This window comes from Nannochloropsis gaditana, assembly GCF_000240725.1.
Source record: "Nannochloropsis gaditana CCMP526 unplaced genomic scaffold scaffold489, whole genome shotgun sequence".
In the NCBI taxonomy this organism is placed as follows: domain Eukaryota; class Eustigmatophyceae; order Eustigmatales; family Monodopsidaceae; genus Microchloropsis; species Microchloropsis gaditana.
Window position 1 is genome coordinate 1 of NW_005803464.1, and position 14,864 is coordinate 14,864.

Below are 14,864 nucleotides of genomic sequence, written 5' to 3' on the forward strand. Positions count from 1 at the left end.
GTTCCCTTAGCATCATCATGTCATCCTTATATTCGCGTCAAAAAATGTGGTATCGGTAAAACGAGAATGAGAGATGTTTCTTTCTTGGTATGCGCGTGTTGCGGCCAGCCGATGTACTACTTTCAGACCAAATTTCTGACGCGAATATAGAAATGACAGGATGGTGCTAAGGGAACAGGGATCAGCTCGGAGGTAGAAAGAGCCGTTTAAGCCGTTTTACAGGATTACATCCGTTACAGCCTTTACATTTACAGTATCTGTGATCATTTTAGTGAAGCATATGTATTATAATGATATCTCATTGATCACAGATCTATAAAGAGGAGTATCCCACTCGTCAACAAGCTTCAGAAATGGGCGTGTATGCCAGCGGGCTAAAACTAAGCAAAGCTCGATGCTGGCGCCGGGGCGATAAGAACATACCTCGACTTGTCTTGTGTATTTTATTGATGTTGTGCACGCATTTCGTGCTCAATCGTGTGAAGCTACTGGAAAAGGACGATATACAACCATTACAAGCTCAAAATTTAAAATTAGAAAAATGTCAGAGATGGACCGCAGCACAAAGAAATGAGCTCCTGCAGGAAGTGAAAGCCTACGAGAAGGATCAGAGATTCGCCAGAAAAATTGCTGAGGCGAAAGGCGAAATCAAGCTAGATGCCCGCTTCCCAGCTTGTCTGGCTTTCTTGAAGGCAAAAGTACTGACATCCGGGCAGTCAGTGTTAGATCTTGGATCTGCTGCAGGTGCTTTGTTGCGGGTTGTTGGTGAAGTGCTTGATACGGATGGTGGTAGGGGGCGAATGGTCGGTGTTGAGCTAGTTGGAGGATGGGTCCAAGCTGCAAAAGAAATTTTGGGAGACAAGATAGAGTTCTATCATTCAGACATCACGGAATTTGATGAGGTCGACTTTAAATTTGATGTCATTACGCTCCTTGATGTCGTCGAGCACGTTCAACCCGAGAGGTATGATTGCCTCTTCAGCACAATAGAGCGATACTCGCATCCAGAAACTGCCGTATACTTCCATGTTCCTTCTCCAGAAACACAGTTGCTGGATGCAGATCAGTTTTTCGAGAATGTAGTTCCTCACCATGTTCTTGTTGGCGGTATGGCGGATCATGGCTTTCAGCTAGAGCATTTTAGCTTTGATACTGATACAGACTGCGGCTCGAAAGGCAAAATCGACGGAAAGAATACCAGGAACAAGGACGCAAAGTGTATCATGAACGGAGCACCCAAATACACGCATTTTTTGTTCCGTCAAGTTAAAAACCCGAATGTCTTGGTTGTCGAACGCAGCACCAAAGGGGCGTAAAACAGTAGGGCAAATTCAAATAGTACAACACTTGCTGCTACGTACATCTTATTAAAGGAAGGCTTATATCTTGGTAAAAAGTATGTGGTTTGTGTGGACCGAACGCTATTAGAAGACGTCCAGAATATCAGTGTGAAGCGTCACGTCATGCGAATTGAGGGTTGCATAAAGTTTCCCATCATGAAATCTCCCCAGTGAGGAAGGGTGTGATCTCTTTACCCTCGCCCTAGATTGAATATGTGACATGTTGTTCAGACCTATCGTAACCTTGTTATTGCCGTCTTGAACAGCATGGAGGGGAGCACCGGAGATGAGAGACTTATGCGCTTTCAATCGCCGACCAAAAGCAGACTTGCAGAGGCGAAGAGCATCTAGTTCTAACCCCTGGATCTATGAAAAAAAGCTTTTTCAGCGAAGAAAAGAAAAGAAAAACTTTCTTTTCTTCGCCAAGAAAATCATACCCGAAGTAGATGAAGAAAGGTATCCTTGCTAAAGAAAAGATACTTTCTTTTCTTGAAGAACCAAATATTTCTTCGTCCTCTGGCCAGCTACCCAAGAAAACTTTTCTTCACGAAGAAAAAAATTTTGATTTTTCTGAAAGAAAAGGTTATTTTTCTTCATGGTAAGCCACCCAAGAAAAGCGATAAGAAAAGAAATTTTTCTTTCCTAAAGAAAAAACTGACGCGAATATAGGAATGACATGATGATGATAAGGGAATAATGGATCAGCGATAGGAGGTCGAGAAGGCCCATATGGGCCCTACCTCATGTATCCGTTATGGGCCTTGCGGTCTGTACTACGGTGTGGTGATCGCTTGTATGTCATGTCATGGTTTGCGTCCACCTAATCATTTATATGTTATATTATTATACGACAACAGGACTGGCGTCGACCAGTGTCTTTAGTTGTCTTTGGTTGTCTTCGGTTGTCTGTCATATTGGTTGTCTTAGTACGAGATTCTTGGGTGAATCATTGGTCTACATTCTCAGGGAGAATAGTGGTCGTACTGAAGAATCAATTGGGTATTGGGTTACCTGTGGCATTAGTTTTTTTATTCGCATCACTATGATGGGCAAATTCCTTAAAGCTTGGTTTCCGATTAATGTTTGCAATTTATTTGCAAATGCCAGGAGCAGAGTGGCTAAGGGAAAAAGTAAGGGGGAAGAGTGGAAACGAGAGGCGTCAATTCTATTGACTTCTCTCTCAAGAGAGAATTGGACGCCGTAGCTCGCTGAACAAGAGGGAAAAGAAAGCAAGCGAAGCGAATAAGCCATGAGAAGAAAGAAACAAGGGGATCAGGGCTGTAGGAAGCTATGGAAGTCTCTTTCCACACGCCCACGACCCGCTCTCGTCTTCTTTGAGGGCCATGGCGGGATTTCTCTTTCCAGGACCGACTGTTCAGAGGCTCATAACACTCCTTTCCCTCCCTTCGCTTTATAGGTGCTGCGAGTGCAACGGGAGGCGATCACCATTGACCAATACGTCAGCGCACTCGTCGAACGAGTCAAACGAGACAAGGTATGTAGCTACCTTCGTATCTGGTGCTTTTTCCTGCCTCGCTGCTCTTGTCCTCTCCCTTTCTATTTCTCTTTTTGCTTTCCCCGTCGAGGAAGCTCTCAATGTCGGGTTGGAACGGTATGATGACCAAGCCATATCTATATTCCCTATTTAACAGTCCCTGTTTCTTCCTCTTTTCCTGTTTGGTTCATCCTCTTTTTCCTACCTGTATCGCTCTAGCTGCTTGCTCTTTACTGCAGCCATCAACAGAAGAAAGCTTTGGCGTTTCGGGTCCTGAGGCGCGTCAAGATTATGGAAGAGGAGCTTCGGGGTGTAGAAGGAGAGGCAATGTAGACCTTGTGAAAGGAGAAATCAATGCACACTGAGAGGGGATCAATTAATGTCACGCTTATGTTTTTGAGACCGTTCGTACAGCAACCCATGATGTCTTTTCGGTGTTAGAGAGGCAAACTTTCCATTAGAACTAGATTGCTAGTACGAAGACGGCTCGGGGATGAAGCCTTTCGGTTCTTCCAAGTCCTCTCAATGTTCGCCTCTATTTGCGGGCTTACCGGTCCTGGATGTCTCGCCCCAAGTCCAGGATGTACTGACGTGAAAGTCCTGCCTCACTTAATCGCAATACCAAAGTAACGGCTCTTTTGCACTATCCCAGACTCCACATTCATGCACTATCCCAGACTTCACATTAATGTAAAGCTACGAGCACGATACCTATCTGCCAGTGCTTCGGACACGCTGGAATTACTATGTGTCTATAATTTGTACACGGACCTTTCACGGTGTGGGACACAACAGCAAGATAAGCAAGGGTTCTCTCATTTCCCCTCTTGATCTGAAATGTCGGATCTCTAGAGCATCTGCCGATGAACATCATGGAGTCGTTCAGATATCAAGCTCGAGTATTTGAGGACCCTAGGATTCGCTCTGGATTTTAGGAACGCCATGCATTGACCATGGCGTCAACCAGGAATAAGAGTCCTAACCCTAGCCCTGTCGCTTCTTCTTCGCCGTGGTCCGAGGAAGAAGGGGAGGACGTACAAGAAGAAGGGGGCGAAAGACGGAGAGAGGGAAGGCGGAAAGAAGCGCTACCCTACCCTTAAGACGAAGAGAAGAAAAGGGTCGATACCCTCATACCCTTACAACTCGCGTTGCAAAAAGGGCATTGGCTCGCGGTACGGTTCTCATGTATGCTCTTACATCTCCCTGCCTTCCTTCTTTCCCTATTTTCTCTCTATTCCTAGTACCCTCCCTTTCTAGTATCTCAACTCGAGGGACCCCACTCGCGTGAGGACTGGGGGCCTTGCGCGTCAGATCTGTCCTTGTTCCCTCCCTCTCTACCTCTGTTGCTTTTTTCTTCCCTTCTTCCCTCTTTCCCCTCTTTCCTCCCCGCCTTGTTGACTGCTACATAAGCGTGCGGGTCGAAGGCCCTCAGTGTCGGCTTTTAAGACCCCACCCTTTCCCTCCCTACCACCAGGATAACGCTAGAAATTCATCACAGGACATTCTTTCCCTGACGGATTTCTCAAAAGTTTCACGTGAACGAAATGATTGATGCAACGTCCCCTCCTTGTTTTCTGGTCATTCTTTATCCCTGACTTCGTCTTCTCCCTGCTCCATCGTGAGCGGGAAAAACTACAGCAATGACGAAGAAAAGGAAAAGGAAGCGAAAGGAGATCAATCAATTTCATTCTTTGTTTTTGAGACCGTTCACAGAGCGACGCATGATGTCTTTTCAGTGTTGGAGCGGCATATACCCATAAGAACTAGATATCTAGTACGAACACGGCTTGGGGATAAAACCTTTCGGTTCTTCCATTTCTTCTAAGTTTTTAACATCCTTCCAAGCTGTATCGTTACAGCTCATTCCAGAGGATTGCCTTCGCGCTTTCCCTCACTCTATTTGCTTTTACAATCCCTCACAACTGTATCGTAACAACTCCTTGCGCTATACTGCAGCCATCCCCAAAAGAACGCCATCGCACTTCATAATTTCCAAAGAGCTTTGGTGCTAGTTGACTTTTGCATATTTGAAGGATCGTAAAGTGTACAAAACAAACGAAATCGCGTTTTCTTACGCTTACGCAAGCCTCCTATCATATGCGTCCTTCTCACTCGCGACAGCCAAGGATCCTTGAAACCAGTGCAATTTCCTAGGTAAAATTCGTACGTACAAGTCTGGGTTGCTACTCACCTTGCACCACTCCTGATCGGGATCAAGATTCGATCCAGCATCACGAGCTTCTTTCGCAAGAGCCGCCGAGAATGAGATCTGATCTCTATCACAGCCTTGGTAATATTCTTTCGACCATGCACAGCGAAATTTGCGACCTAATTCGTTTTCTAAATTATGAACTAACAATGCTCCGTCAATCATGTTTACCATTGAGATATTTTGAGTGTTTTGAAGATCAAGATAGCCATTCACCTGATGATCTAAAGTTCGCAGCGTGTAAGTGACGGTCGGTCGACTTTTCTTATGACCTATAATGGCTTCTTTTTCCTCAAAAGGGCCGTTTCTAGCTGGGTGCCTTACTGCCATCAGGCTTGCAGAACGATTTTCGTTGTCACTCAGCATCCCAACAAGATAATGATAATCTGCTTGCAGTGTCAGCTTCGCATCAATATATAGGGCATGCTTTACAGATGATGAAAAAAAGAGAGCGGGGGTTAGTTTCACAAGTCGTGATAGCCGCCGATTATCCCAGTAATGGAAATTGTCTCCGCTCCACATAATTGTCTTCCATTTATCGCGGGACGCTGACATCGGGATCTCAATATTGGTGAAGGCAATTGCGCAGCATCGCTCGTCATTGCAGGCAAGCTCTACAGGAGGGTCCTGTAGATCTGATTTAGTCGCCCCAAAGAATGCAGTGTAAATTACAGTTTCGCAACCGTGTGTCGCTTCCACGGATTCAGACACCATATCATCGAATGGCGATGATATGCAACGGCTCTTCTCCGAGCACTCGCTAGCGCACAATGCACGTTCACCTGTATACAGAAAGTACCATTCGACAAATCTTTTGATCCCTTCATCCATGCTTACTTGAGGAGCATAAGAGAGGAGCTCTTTCGCCTTGCTCGTTGAAGCATAGGTCGCATGTAAATCAACTGCGGAATCTTCAAAGCTTAGCCGTGCCGTCTGACCAACCTCCTTCTCAATGGTTTTTACCAGATCCAGAACCTGCTCTGGCTTACTTTTCCCCAAGTTGAAAATTTCTGAAGAACTCGGAGGGTACCTTAAGGAGGCATATATTCCTGAAACTATGTCGTCAATGTACGTAAAATCTCGAGCCATGTCTCCTTGGTTGTAAACTGTAATATTCTCTCCTTTGGAAATGCTAGCAGTAAACTTGTAGGGTGCCATATCAGGTCTCCCCCAAGGTCCATACACAGTGAAGAATCTGAGCCCAACAGATGGAATGCCGAAGACCTTGAAATACACAAGAGCTAAGAGCTCATTCGCTCGCTTGGAGAAGCCGTAAACACTAGAGGGGTTGTCCACCTGATCTGTCTCTTTGAAAGGTATTTCCACATTCCCGCCATAGACACTTGAAGAGGACGCGTAGACAAAGCGAGGAACCACACTATCGTTCGAGCTTCTTTTTAATCGACGAAGTTCTTCTAGGAGCGTTACAAAACATTGAATGTTGTTTCTGACATAGTTCAAGGGCTGCTCTAATGAATACCGTACCCCTGCTTGCGCAGCTAGATGAAGTACATGAGTCACATGGTGACCTTCAAGAATACTCCGCAAGAAGGGAGCGTCACAAACGTCGCCATCTAAGACCTGGACCGTGTTCCAGTGACTCAGCAAGTCTGCTCTCTTGTATTTAAGTGCGACATCATAGTAATCATTGAAGTTATCCATCCCCACAACCTTTGCTTTGGTGTGCTCAGCAAGGAACTTTGCCACGGAGAATCCAATAAATCCTGCAACGCCTGTGATAAGTACCGTCGAGTTCTCGTTTACAAGCGGGATTGCCGCAACGTTTTGCTGTTGATTGAATGTCCATTGATGCAAGTCTCGGGAATCCAGAAGTGGGTTTTGCACCACAAGAATAGCAATGGTGATACTCAGAGCCGAGAATATTCGATATAATCGAGTGGATGTCAATTTGGCTACTTGCTTGGAGAGTAGGCGCTGCATCGCATTCTGTGCGGGTGATCGACAATGTGGAGCGAAGAGAATGTAGCAATGATAAGTAGTCAACGACATTCGCCCGAAAGTAAGTTTTTTGCAAGATTTCGATGAGATCATTCGCAGTATGCCTCCGAAGAAAATCGTGCCCATGAAGTTCTGCATAACGGCGCTGCGTCCGTTTGCGAATGGATTCGGCGACTATTTGCCCTCCCATGAGGCAGGGGTGTCACCCGACCTAGGGGTCATCAACGAACATCATCAATCATTGGTGAGATTTCATTTCTGAATAATGCTTGAGCTAGACAGGTGAGCTATTAAAGTACGAAGGCCTCCGATTTGTGATCGGAAAATGCGGGCTTGACACTCTAAAATGCGTTTTGCCTAGGGCACCGCCCCAAAAGCCCGCGGGGGAGCGCCCGCAGTCCCCCCTTCGCAGTATGCCCCCCCTTGAATCTCCTTAGTTTGGACAGGCCCGTTCCTGCGGAGCGGGTACAGTCTCATACATGAGTCATGACTGACCACCGGTCCATTGGCCGTTTTCATGAAAGACCAAATATTAGATGGGGTGACTCCCGTCGTCCAGGGAATGGTCCCACTCGCCTGTGAGAGAGCGAAAGTGGGGCGAGTGCGAGTGCGTTTCTAAAAGTGCCCCCTCACTCAAATTTCACTTTTCTATTATGCAGCCAATTACGGAAGTTCACGCTGCTATAAAGAATCAATCAGAGCATGGATTTCATAGGGAAGCCGTGAAAGAGCAAGAGCAATGGATAACGGTATTTTTGAGGCTTTGGGTAAGTGTCAAGCAGTTGGGATGGGATCCAGGATCGACGAGTCGCCGGGAAACTATAGGGTTAGGAGTAGGGCTGGTTAGGGGCGGAAAAGTGATTGAGTGGAAATACAGTGTCTTGCTCAAAATGGAGAAAAGACTTGTGCACACACAATAGGATAAATGGCAAATATGATAGGAATATCAAGCTACAAGAGAGAGTTTTCTCTCAAATAACGAAGGACTAAGGCGCTTAGGCGCTCAAAATCAAGCCTTGAGTAGGACCTATATTTGCATTTAACGCCACAAAATTCGGCGAATGGGGGAAGTGACTTTCAACGAGCTAGACCTCTTTCGGTGTACGTTTTCAAGGCATCGAAATTGTAAGGGATCTAGATTCACAATAGCTTTTATCAACCAGAATTACCAGCGAGGCTGCCCGATTTGTCCTTTATTTGCTCTTTTTCTCGGACTCCTCCCCATTTATCCCTTTGTACTACAATTTACTAGGGACACGACACATAGTGGCATCTCACACGCCCTTCTCAATATTTTGGATATGTAGCTCCTAGCTGCTGTATATTTTGCCCTAGAGATGTCGTTAGAGATGGGTTGAGGGCGATGACGAGCTTCTTAGTCGCGTTATTTGTCTGGATCTTTTGACTTGTTGCACTTTTTGAAAAGCTATCCTTACGAGTCATTCGATCCAGTGTGCCTTTCTATAGACAGGGCCCTGTGAACTCTATATTCCTAAATATGGTACCTTCGTGATCTGCTCCTACATTCATACACATTCCTGACACTGGAGGGGTATCAATCGAAAATGGACTGAGCATTCGCGGTATCTATGTTGGAAAACACGCTTTTGCAAGGATGGACGATAATATACAGCGCATATACAAAAGTCAGCAAAGTTATTGCTCGGCATGGCACTCTCTGTGACTTGAGAACGTAAACAATAGCATCGCTGTCGTAAGGGATCCCGTGGATCGATTAGTTAGCGGGTTTTGTGATCCACATCAAATATTCCATCAAGCAGAGCTTTCCTGCGAGGGACTAGCGAATTAGATTTTAGATGTTCTATCACACGTACTGACGGAGAACAAACACACATATAACAGTCACTTGTTTTCTCAGTGGGAGATTGCCAAAAGGGCTGATATCATCATACCGGTTTGTACATTAGGAACAAAGCATGGAAATCAAATGCTTTCTGAGCACTTCTAAATTGCTAACTTCATCTTGGGTAAGGAGAATGAAGGTGTGTCACACAATTGAAAATGTTAAAAACTTCACGAACTCCGTCCAGTGGGCTACCAAGGTTACCGACTGTATTTCATCAACCGCATATACTCTGTTCCAATACACATATCGGGATGATTACGAGTACCTTCCAAAAACACTTCACGTGTGCATAGGGAATGCTCTGTACAACAAAAAAGCGCATCCTGTACACGAAACAGAGATGTATCTAATGCGCGCGGTCGCTCAATCAAGATATTGTTTGCTCTTGGTCTTTCGAAGGGATAGGGTGGCGCGAAAATGTGGGTACATGGGTATCGATCATCAATGTCTCTCTTTTCTCCAATAAGTCATTTTCGACAGACTTTTTCTTCACAGAATGAAAAGCCCTTTTCCTTTTTGCGTGAGGAAACATGTTCTTCGGGGAGAAAAGGGCGGGAATGGGAGAAAGCCATGGGCATGATAGGTGCCCCCACTACCTGTGGTAGGCGGTTGCCTGCTTCCCTACCTCAGCAGCGACCATCGAGCGGGATCAAGGATTGACGGTCAACGTGCTCACGAGGAAGCGAGCCAGCATTGGCGCGGAGTGGGTCACTGTGTGCACGCTGCTTAGTGCCCATGACGGTGAGTACCACATCGACCTTGCCTCGAGCCTGCACGAGATCAAGAAGCTATCGGCAGTAGGGATGGCGGCGGCGCTTCCCTTCCTCGTGCGTGAGCCCCCCTGCACTGACTCTTCGCACAGGCGGACATGGGGGAGGTACTTGAGGAGCTAGAGCTGGAGGGCGTCACTGCGGACATGGAAACGGAGCGGCGGGAGCGTGCGGGGCTGGAGACGCGCGAGGACGACCAGGACATGACGGCGAGTGGCGACAGAGCAGGCTGGAGATGTGGCGTGTGGAGGCCAAGCACTCAGTCTTCGTGTTAGAGGTGGGGATGGAGGAGGGGGGCGCCGTGCAGCTTGTCGGTAGCTTATTGTATGCAGCACCGGTTACACATCCGGACATTGCATTTGCAGTACAATCACTAGGGAAATACTTACAAGCAGCTAGTGAAGAGCATTGAATTGCCGGCAAACGTGTATTGAGGTACCTTAAGGGTACTCGTAATATTGGTCTTAAATACACTGGAAATTCTGCGGGAGCTTTTAACCTCGTAGAAGATGCAGACTATGCTGGAGATGAGGATAATAGGCGTACAACGTCTGGTTCTATCTGTACGTTGAGTCATGACAATAATATCGCTCCCCTCCGAGGCACAAGTGGAGCCCTCCCGCCGGCTTCCGCCCCTCACCGCGGGTTCGGACGCCCCCGCTGTCACCACCCCGCTCCTCCTAAGCAGAGCCTTCTTCCCCGCCCGCCCTTGGAGCTTCTCCCGGTAGCCGTCAATCTGGTGACGAAAAAAAGCCGTGGCAACATGCGCCGCGTTGTTCCCCGTGATTTTCTTCGCCATCTCTGCCGCGGATGCCATAATGTTGGAGTTGAGGCGGCGCCTCTGCAGAAAGCTTTGCGCCGAAGAAGACCCAGTTACATTGGTTACGACGCCGATCGTGCTGGCAAGAATTTGCCGACATGTCCCCCTTTCCGGCGTTGGGAGCTCCCTCGCCTTCTACAACCCCGCGTAGAAGACACTTTTCCCGTCGGATGACCAGCCTAGTCGCACAAATCACTACTTGAAGGGGGAGGGGACGGGAGAGGAGGGGGTCCTGGATTCTGCCTACGTGCCTTTTCCGTCGACATCGTCGCCCCATGGACTAGTCTTCTCTACGTGGAAGTCATCGTCATTGTCCTGGTGATCTGGATGACCATTCCACCCTAGAGGTATCCCGGTCGCATCCTCGCGAGGTGTCCCTCCGTAGTAAGCTCCTCATTCAACATGCCTGTCGTGCCAAGAAAGGGAATTATGCTCTCAACCCTCGACGTCAGGTAGGCTTACACGGGCGCCATCTCCTTCTCCTCTCCGGCTACCTCACCAAGGAAGACGGTCCCGGCGTCCATGTGCCGCCCGCCCATCTACACAGCGGCTAGTGTCGCGCCCCCCCTCTACCCCCTCCTGGCAACAGCCCGAGACCCTCGAGTTTTCGCCGTCGGTATGGGCTCAGACAGTCGAGTGTTGTAGCACTAAGGTCCGCGCGGACTCGTCACGTCGCCGGTTCGGTCCCAAGAGCCGCCTCGCCCTTTGCCACCAACATAAAAAGCGCACCATTTATGTTTGAGAATGGGGGGGCTGCATGCAGGTGACCACAACGGGGTACATCTCCCACACGGCGAGCTGGTGGGCGCATACGGCGCCCCGCTGGCCGTTGTTGCAGCTGTACCGGGAGGTGATCGTGTCGAATTTCCCACGCGAAAGCACAGGTGCTCCGTATTCTTCTCCATAATCCGGTCTAGAAAGCGTTTGAAGTAAGTCTTCTTGTGCTACAATTCCTCCGTCGTATAGTGGCGCTAGAGAGTGAGCGCGGCCTCGTGGTCCCGCTTGTGCTCATCCTGTGTAGATTCCATCCCTGCCAACTCCTGCGCCAGCACTTTTGTGGAATTCCGCCGCGTGTAGTGTTTCTCGAGGACGATATCCTTCGTTACGTTCTCCACGCTGGTCCACGACGTGGTAGTGGCCGCGTTGTTATGCTAGAAACGAAATAATTATGCACCTCACCCGCTATACGGTGGGTCAGGTGGATGACATTATAAGCCATCAGCCCACGGAGAACAGAGTGCTCGATCACACTAGTATTCCCCTGGCAGATGTTGTTCGTCTCCTGCCTCCTGTCCCCGACAGCGAGCTCCTTCCGAAAGCGGGGGAAGACCTGCCGTGCCCTGCGAGCCTTCTTCTCCGTTTTCGCACCAGATACCACGGCGAAGGGTGGGGCCCGCTGTGCGGACGATAGGGAGGCCGTAGTGGACAGAGAGGTAGATGACGAAGCGGTCGTGGGCTCCCACCTCCTCGTTCTGCAGAAAGGGGCCCACGCCCCCGGTCACAAACTTGGTCCACAGCTCCCTCCCCAACACGTGCTTCGGTGTGCCCCAACAAAAAAGGTCATAAAACGCCGCCAGGAGGACCACCTTTGTTTGGGCGGGAATGTCTGCTTTTTCCTTCACCCACATTGAAACGGCTTGGAGGACGTGGAAGGTGCAGAAGCTGAGCTCGACTTGTGGCCACGCCATCTCACTGGCCTTTCCCTCCGCCCCAATATCAGCAAGGACATTGGCGGGGGCCAAATTTAGCGCCACGGAAAAAGAAGGCCCGGTCGCCCGGTGGCGCCTCTTTGAGGGCCTCCAAGGACGCAGCGTATCCGGCCGCACTGCTCACATTGGTGACAATGACGCCGACGGGCATGCCTCCGAGAGGCGTACCGTGCATCAGCCACACGAGCTCCACTTCGGGGTCGTTTGGGACGTTGAACGTGCCGTATATGTGAAATATCTCGCCTGCCTGCTGTAGCCGCTTGTGCACACGGGTCATAAGAGGCCAGTCAATGGCAATCGCCCAGCCATTGTCCCGGTCCTTGATATGCACCACGTCCCCGCTCCCAAACTAATCACAAGAAGTCGAGAGGGAGCCTGCGCGCTTGAAGACTGTTTTCCCCTCCTCAGCATCCATCCCACTGTTCAGATCATCGAAGTGATGCTGGGCGAGGTCCTGGCACTCTGCCAGCCGCTCCCTTCCACACTCCCCCCGAAACCACTCCCCATCAGCCGCTGCACCTGTGCTTTGCTCAAGGCCTGTCCGTAGTGGCCGGTACCACCATCGGTCACTCAGTCCTTCTCCACCTGTGCCCTGACTGCTTGGGCAGAGCACTCTCCCGCGGCGAAGTGGACGTGGAGCCACTCCAGGACACGGAGCTCTACGGAGGTCAATGTCGACGCAGCGATGATTGAAAAGACCACTTTTAAAGACTTGTGCCCTGTCTCCGCCAATCTGGTGATCGCGGGGTCCTTATTGGGGGCGGCGATGGTGGTCTGTACCACAGAAATGTTCATGCATGAGGGGCACGAAGTTGGCCGGTAATGTCGGCTCTTCTTCTTTCCCCGCCTGCTGTGGATGGCATGAACCTCGGGTGCGACGTCTCAAGGGCTTAACTTTTGCCCCACGCCGGAGATTTCGCACGCGAACCCCCGGCGGCCCTTGGTGGTGCTGGTGAAGGTGGCCACCATCGTGTCGTCCAGCGCCCTCTGGAACGCCAGACTCAGGGAGGCATCTGCCGCCGCCACACCCTTGTGAGGGAAGACGTGAACCCCCTCGAGCGCCCGGCGAAGGCCCGGGTATAGGAAATGAAACTCCATGAGAAATTTCCATTCCACGCGGGTGAGGGTCGACCTGGGTGGGGTAGGAGGAACGGAGGTGAGAGAAACCACGACCGGTCGGTCCTTCTCCTGAGCCACCAACACGTACTTTCGTATCGTTAGTGGGACTTTTCACGTACCATGATTCAATCGGTCGCAGCGTTATACGTGTCTTGTCGTGCTTGATCGTTACGACGACGTCCTCCCGGCCCTTTCCCTCTGGCAGGACCAGCACCTTGTCCGTCAGCAGCTTCTCGACCACCTCCCCCACCACGCCTTGAAGAGCGCTTTCCGCCATCTACTGCCAGGGTTCCGGCAACTCCGCGAGCGAGACCATGGTTTTTAGTATTGCGTCGCGCCTCTCGCCGAACTCTCCCCTCTTCACAAGTTATAGGCGCCTACCATCGCGGGGGGAGGGTGTGACGTGGTTGGGATTGTTGCCTTGAAGGGGCGATATCCACGGCGCCTCCACCACCCTCCACAGCGCTTCCTGTAAATAGAAGTTCTCCTTGAAGGGGGCTGTCTCGGGCACCTGGAGTATGAAAATTTTGAAGAGAGGGTCGAATCGTCAGGCTGTGGAGGGGCGAAGGGGAGGACGCACGCAATCCCAGTCCTGTCTTATCTCACCAGCGGATACAGGTACTGCACGACATAGAGAAGCGTTCCAATGTCGCCCTTCTCTACGACGGTGAGGTTCTCCCCCACGCCCAGCGCTCGGACTATCTCTGCCGCCCGCCGGATAAGGGCCTGGCCCCGCTGGAAGGGGTCAACAGCCTCCGCCCACTCGCTCCTGTCTATGACTGCATGGTATGAGATAGAAAGCGTAAGTCTTTTTTGCACACGAAGCCGCGGGGCTGGTGGGAATGCTCCCCCAGACTGCTCCTATTACGCCATCGCTCCCTCACTCCCTCCCTCCACTCACCGTTACGGAGCCATATGTCTGCGCGCGTCCCGAGCACATCAGCACAAACAGAGATTTTGTACCCTGTTCGCCCGCCCGGGACAGGCACGTATTGGCAAATACGTGTCGGCGGCAAAGGCACTTCCGCCATCTTATTCGCTCCCGCCTTGGTCCGGATGTGCAGCGTCGCTGTCGTTGCAGTCGTGCTGCTGTTAAATGCAGTCACAATATCACTTTCGCTATATGGCATTGCGTCTGTTGCGTGAAAGGCAAGATAATGAGTTACAAATTAATGCCAGCATCGGCCATCGTGATGGCCACCCACAGATCTCAAACGCACACAGCCGTCGCTCAAGATCGCTTCAAGATGGCGTGCACGGGAAAGGCTTCGCGTCTTTATGCGCCTTCAAGATACAAGAGCGATGAGTGAGGAAAATATTAGTATCAAGCAAGGAAAAGACAAGATAAAACAAAAAAAGCCACTTCGGCTGCATGGCAAAACACAATGTAAACACATTCACGATACATGGCAACTTCGGCTGTTCAAACGTACCAGACGGAGGATGTGAACATAAGGCGACCCGGATGTGCGGGGCGACCAGAAGTGCAGGGCCTAAGTTGTTGACCCGATCAGAGGGTCTATTTTCTCAAGAATCTTGGACTTAATGCGATCCCCTAAAAAAAGCTACGCTACGC

General features: G+C 49.9%; 1 protein-coding gene across 1 annotated transcript; it reads right to left on the minus strand.

The window, feature by feature from the left end:
* Positions 1 to 4,256: 4,256 nt before the first annotated feature.
* Positions 4,257 to 6,995, minus strand: NGA_2101600 (nad-dependent epimerase dehydratase; the record flags this gene model as incomplete). Its single annotated transcript, XM_005854489.1, has 1 exon — positions 4,257 to 6,995. A coding segment is annotated over one exon (2,083 nt), but the record flags the coding sequence as incomplete, so codon positions are not given.
* Between the last annotated feature and the right edge of the window lie 7,869 nt (positions 6,996 to 14,864).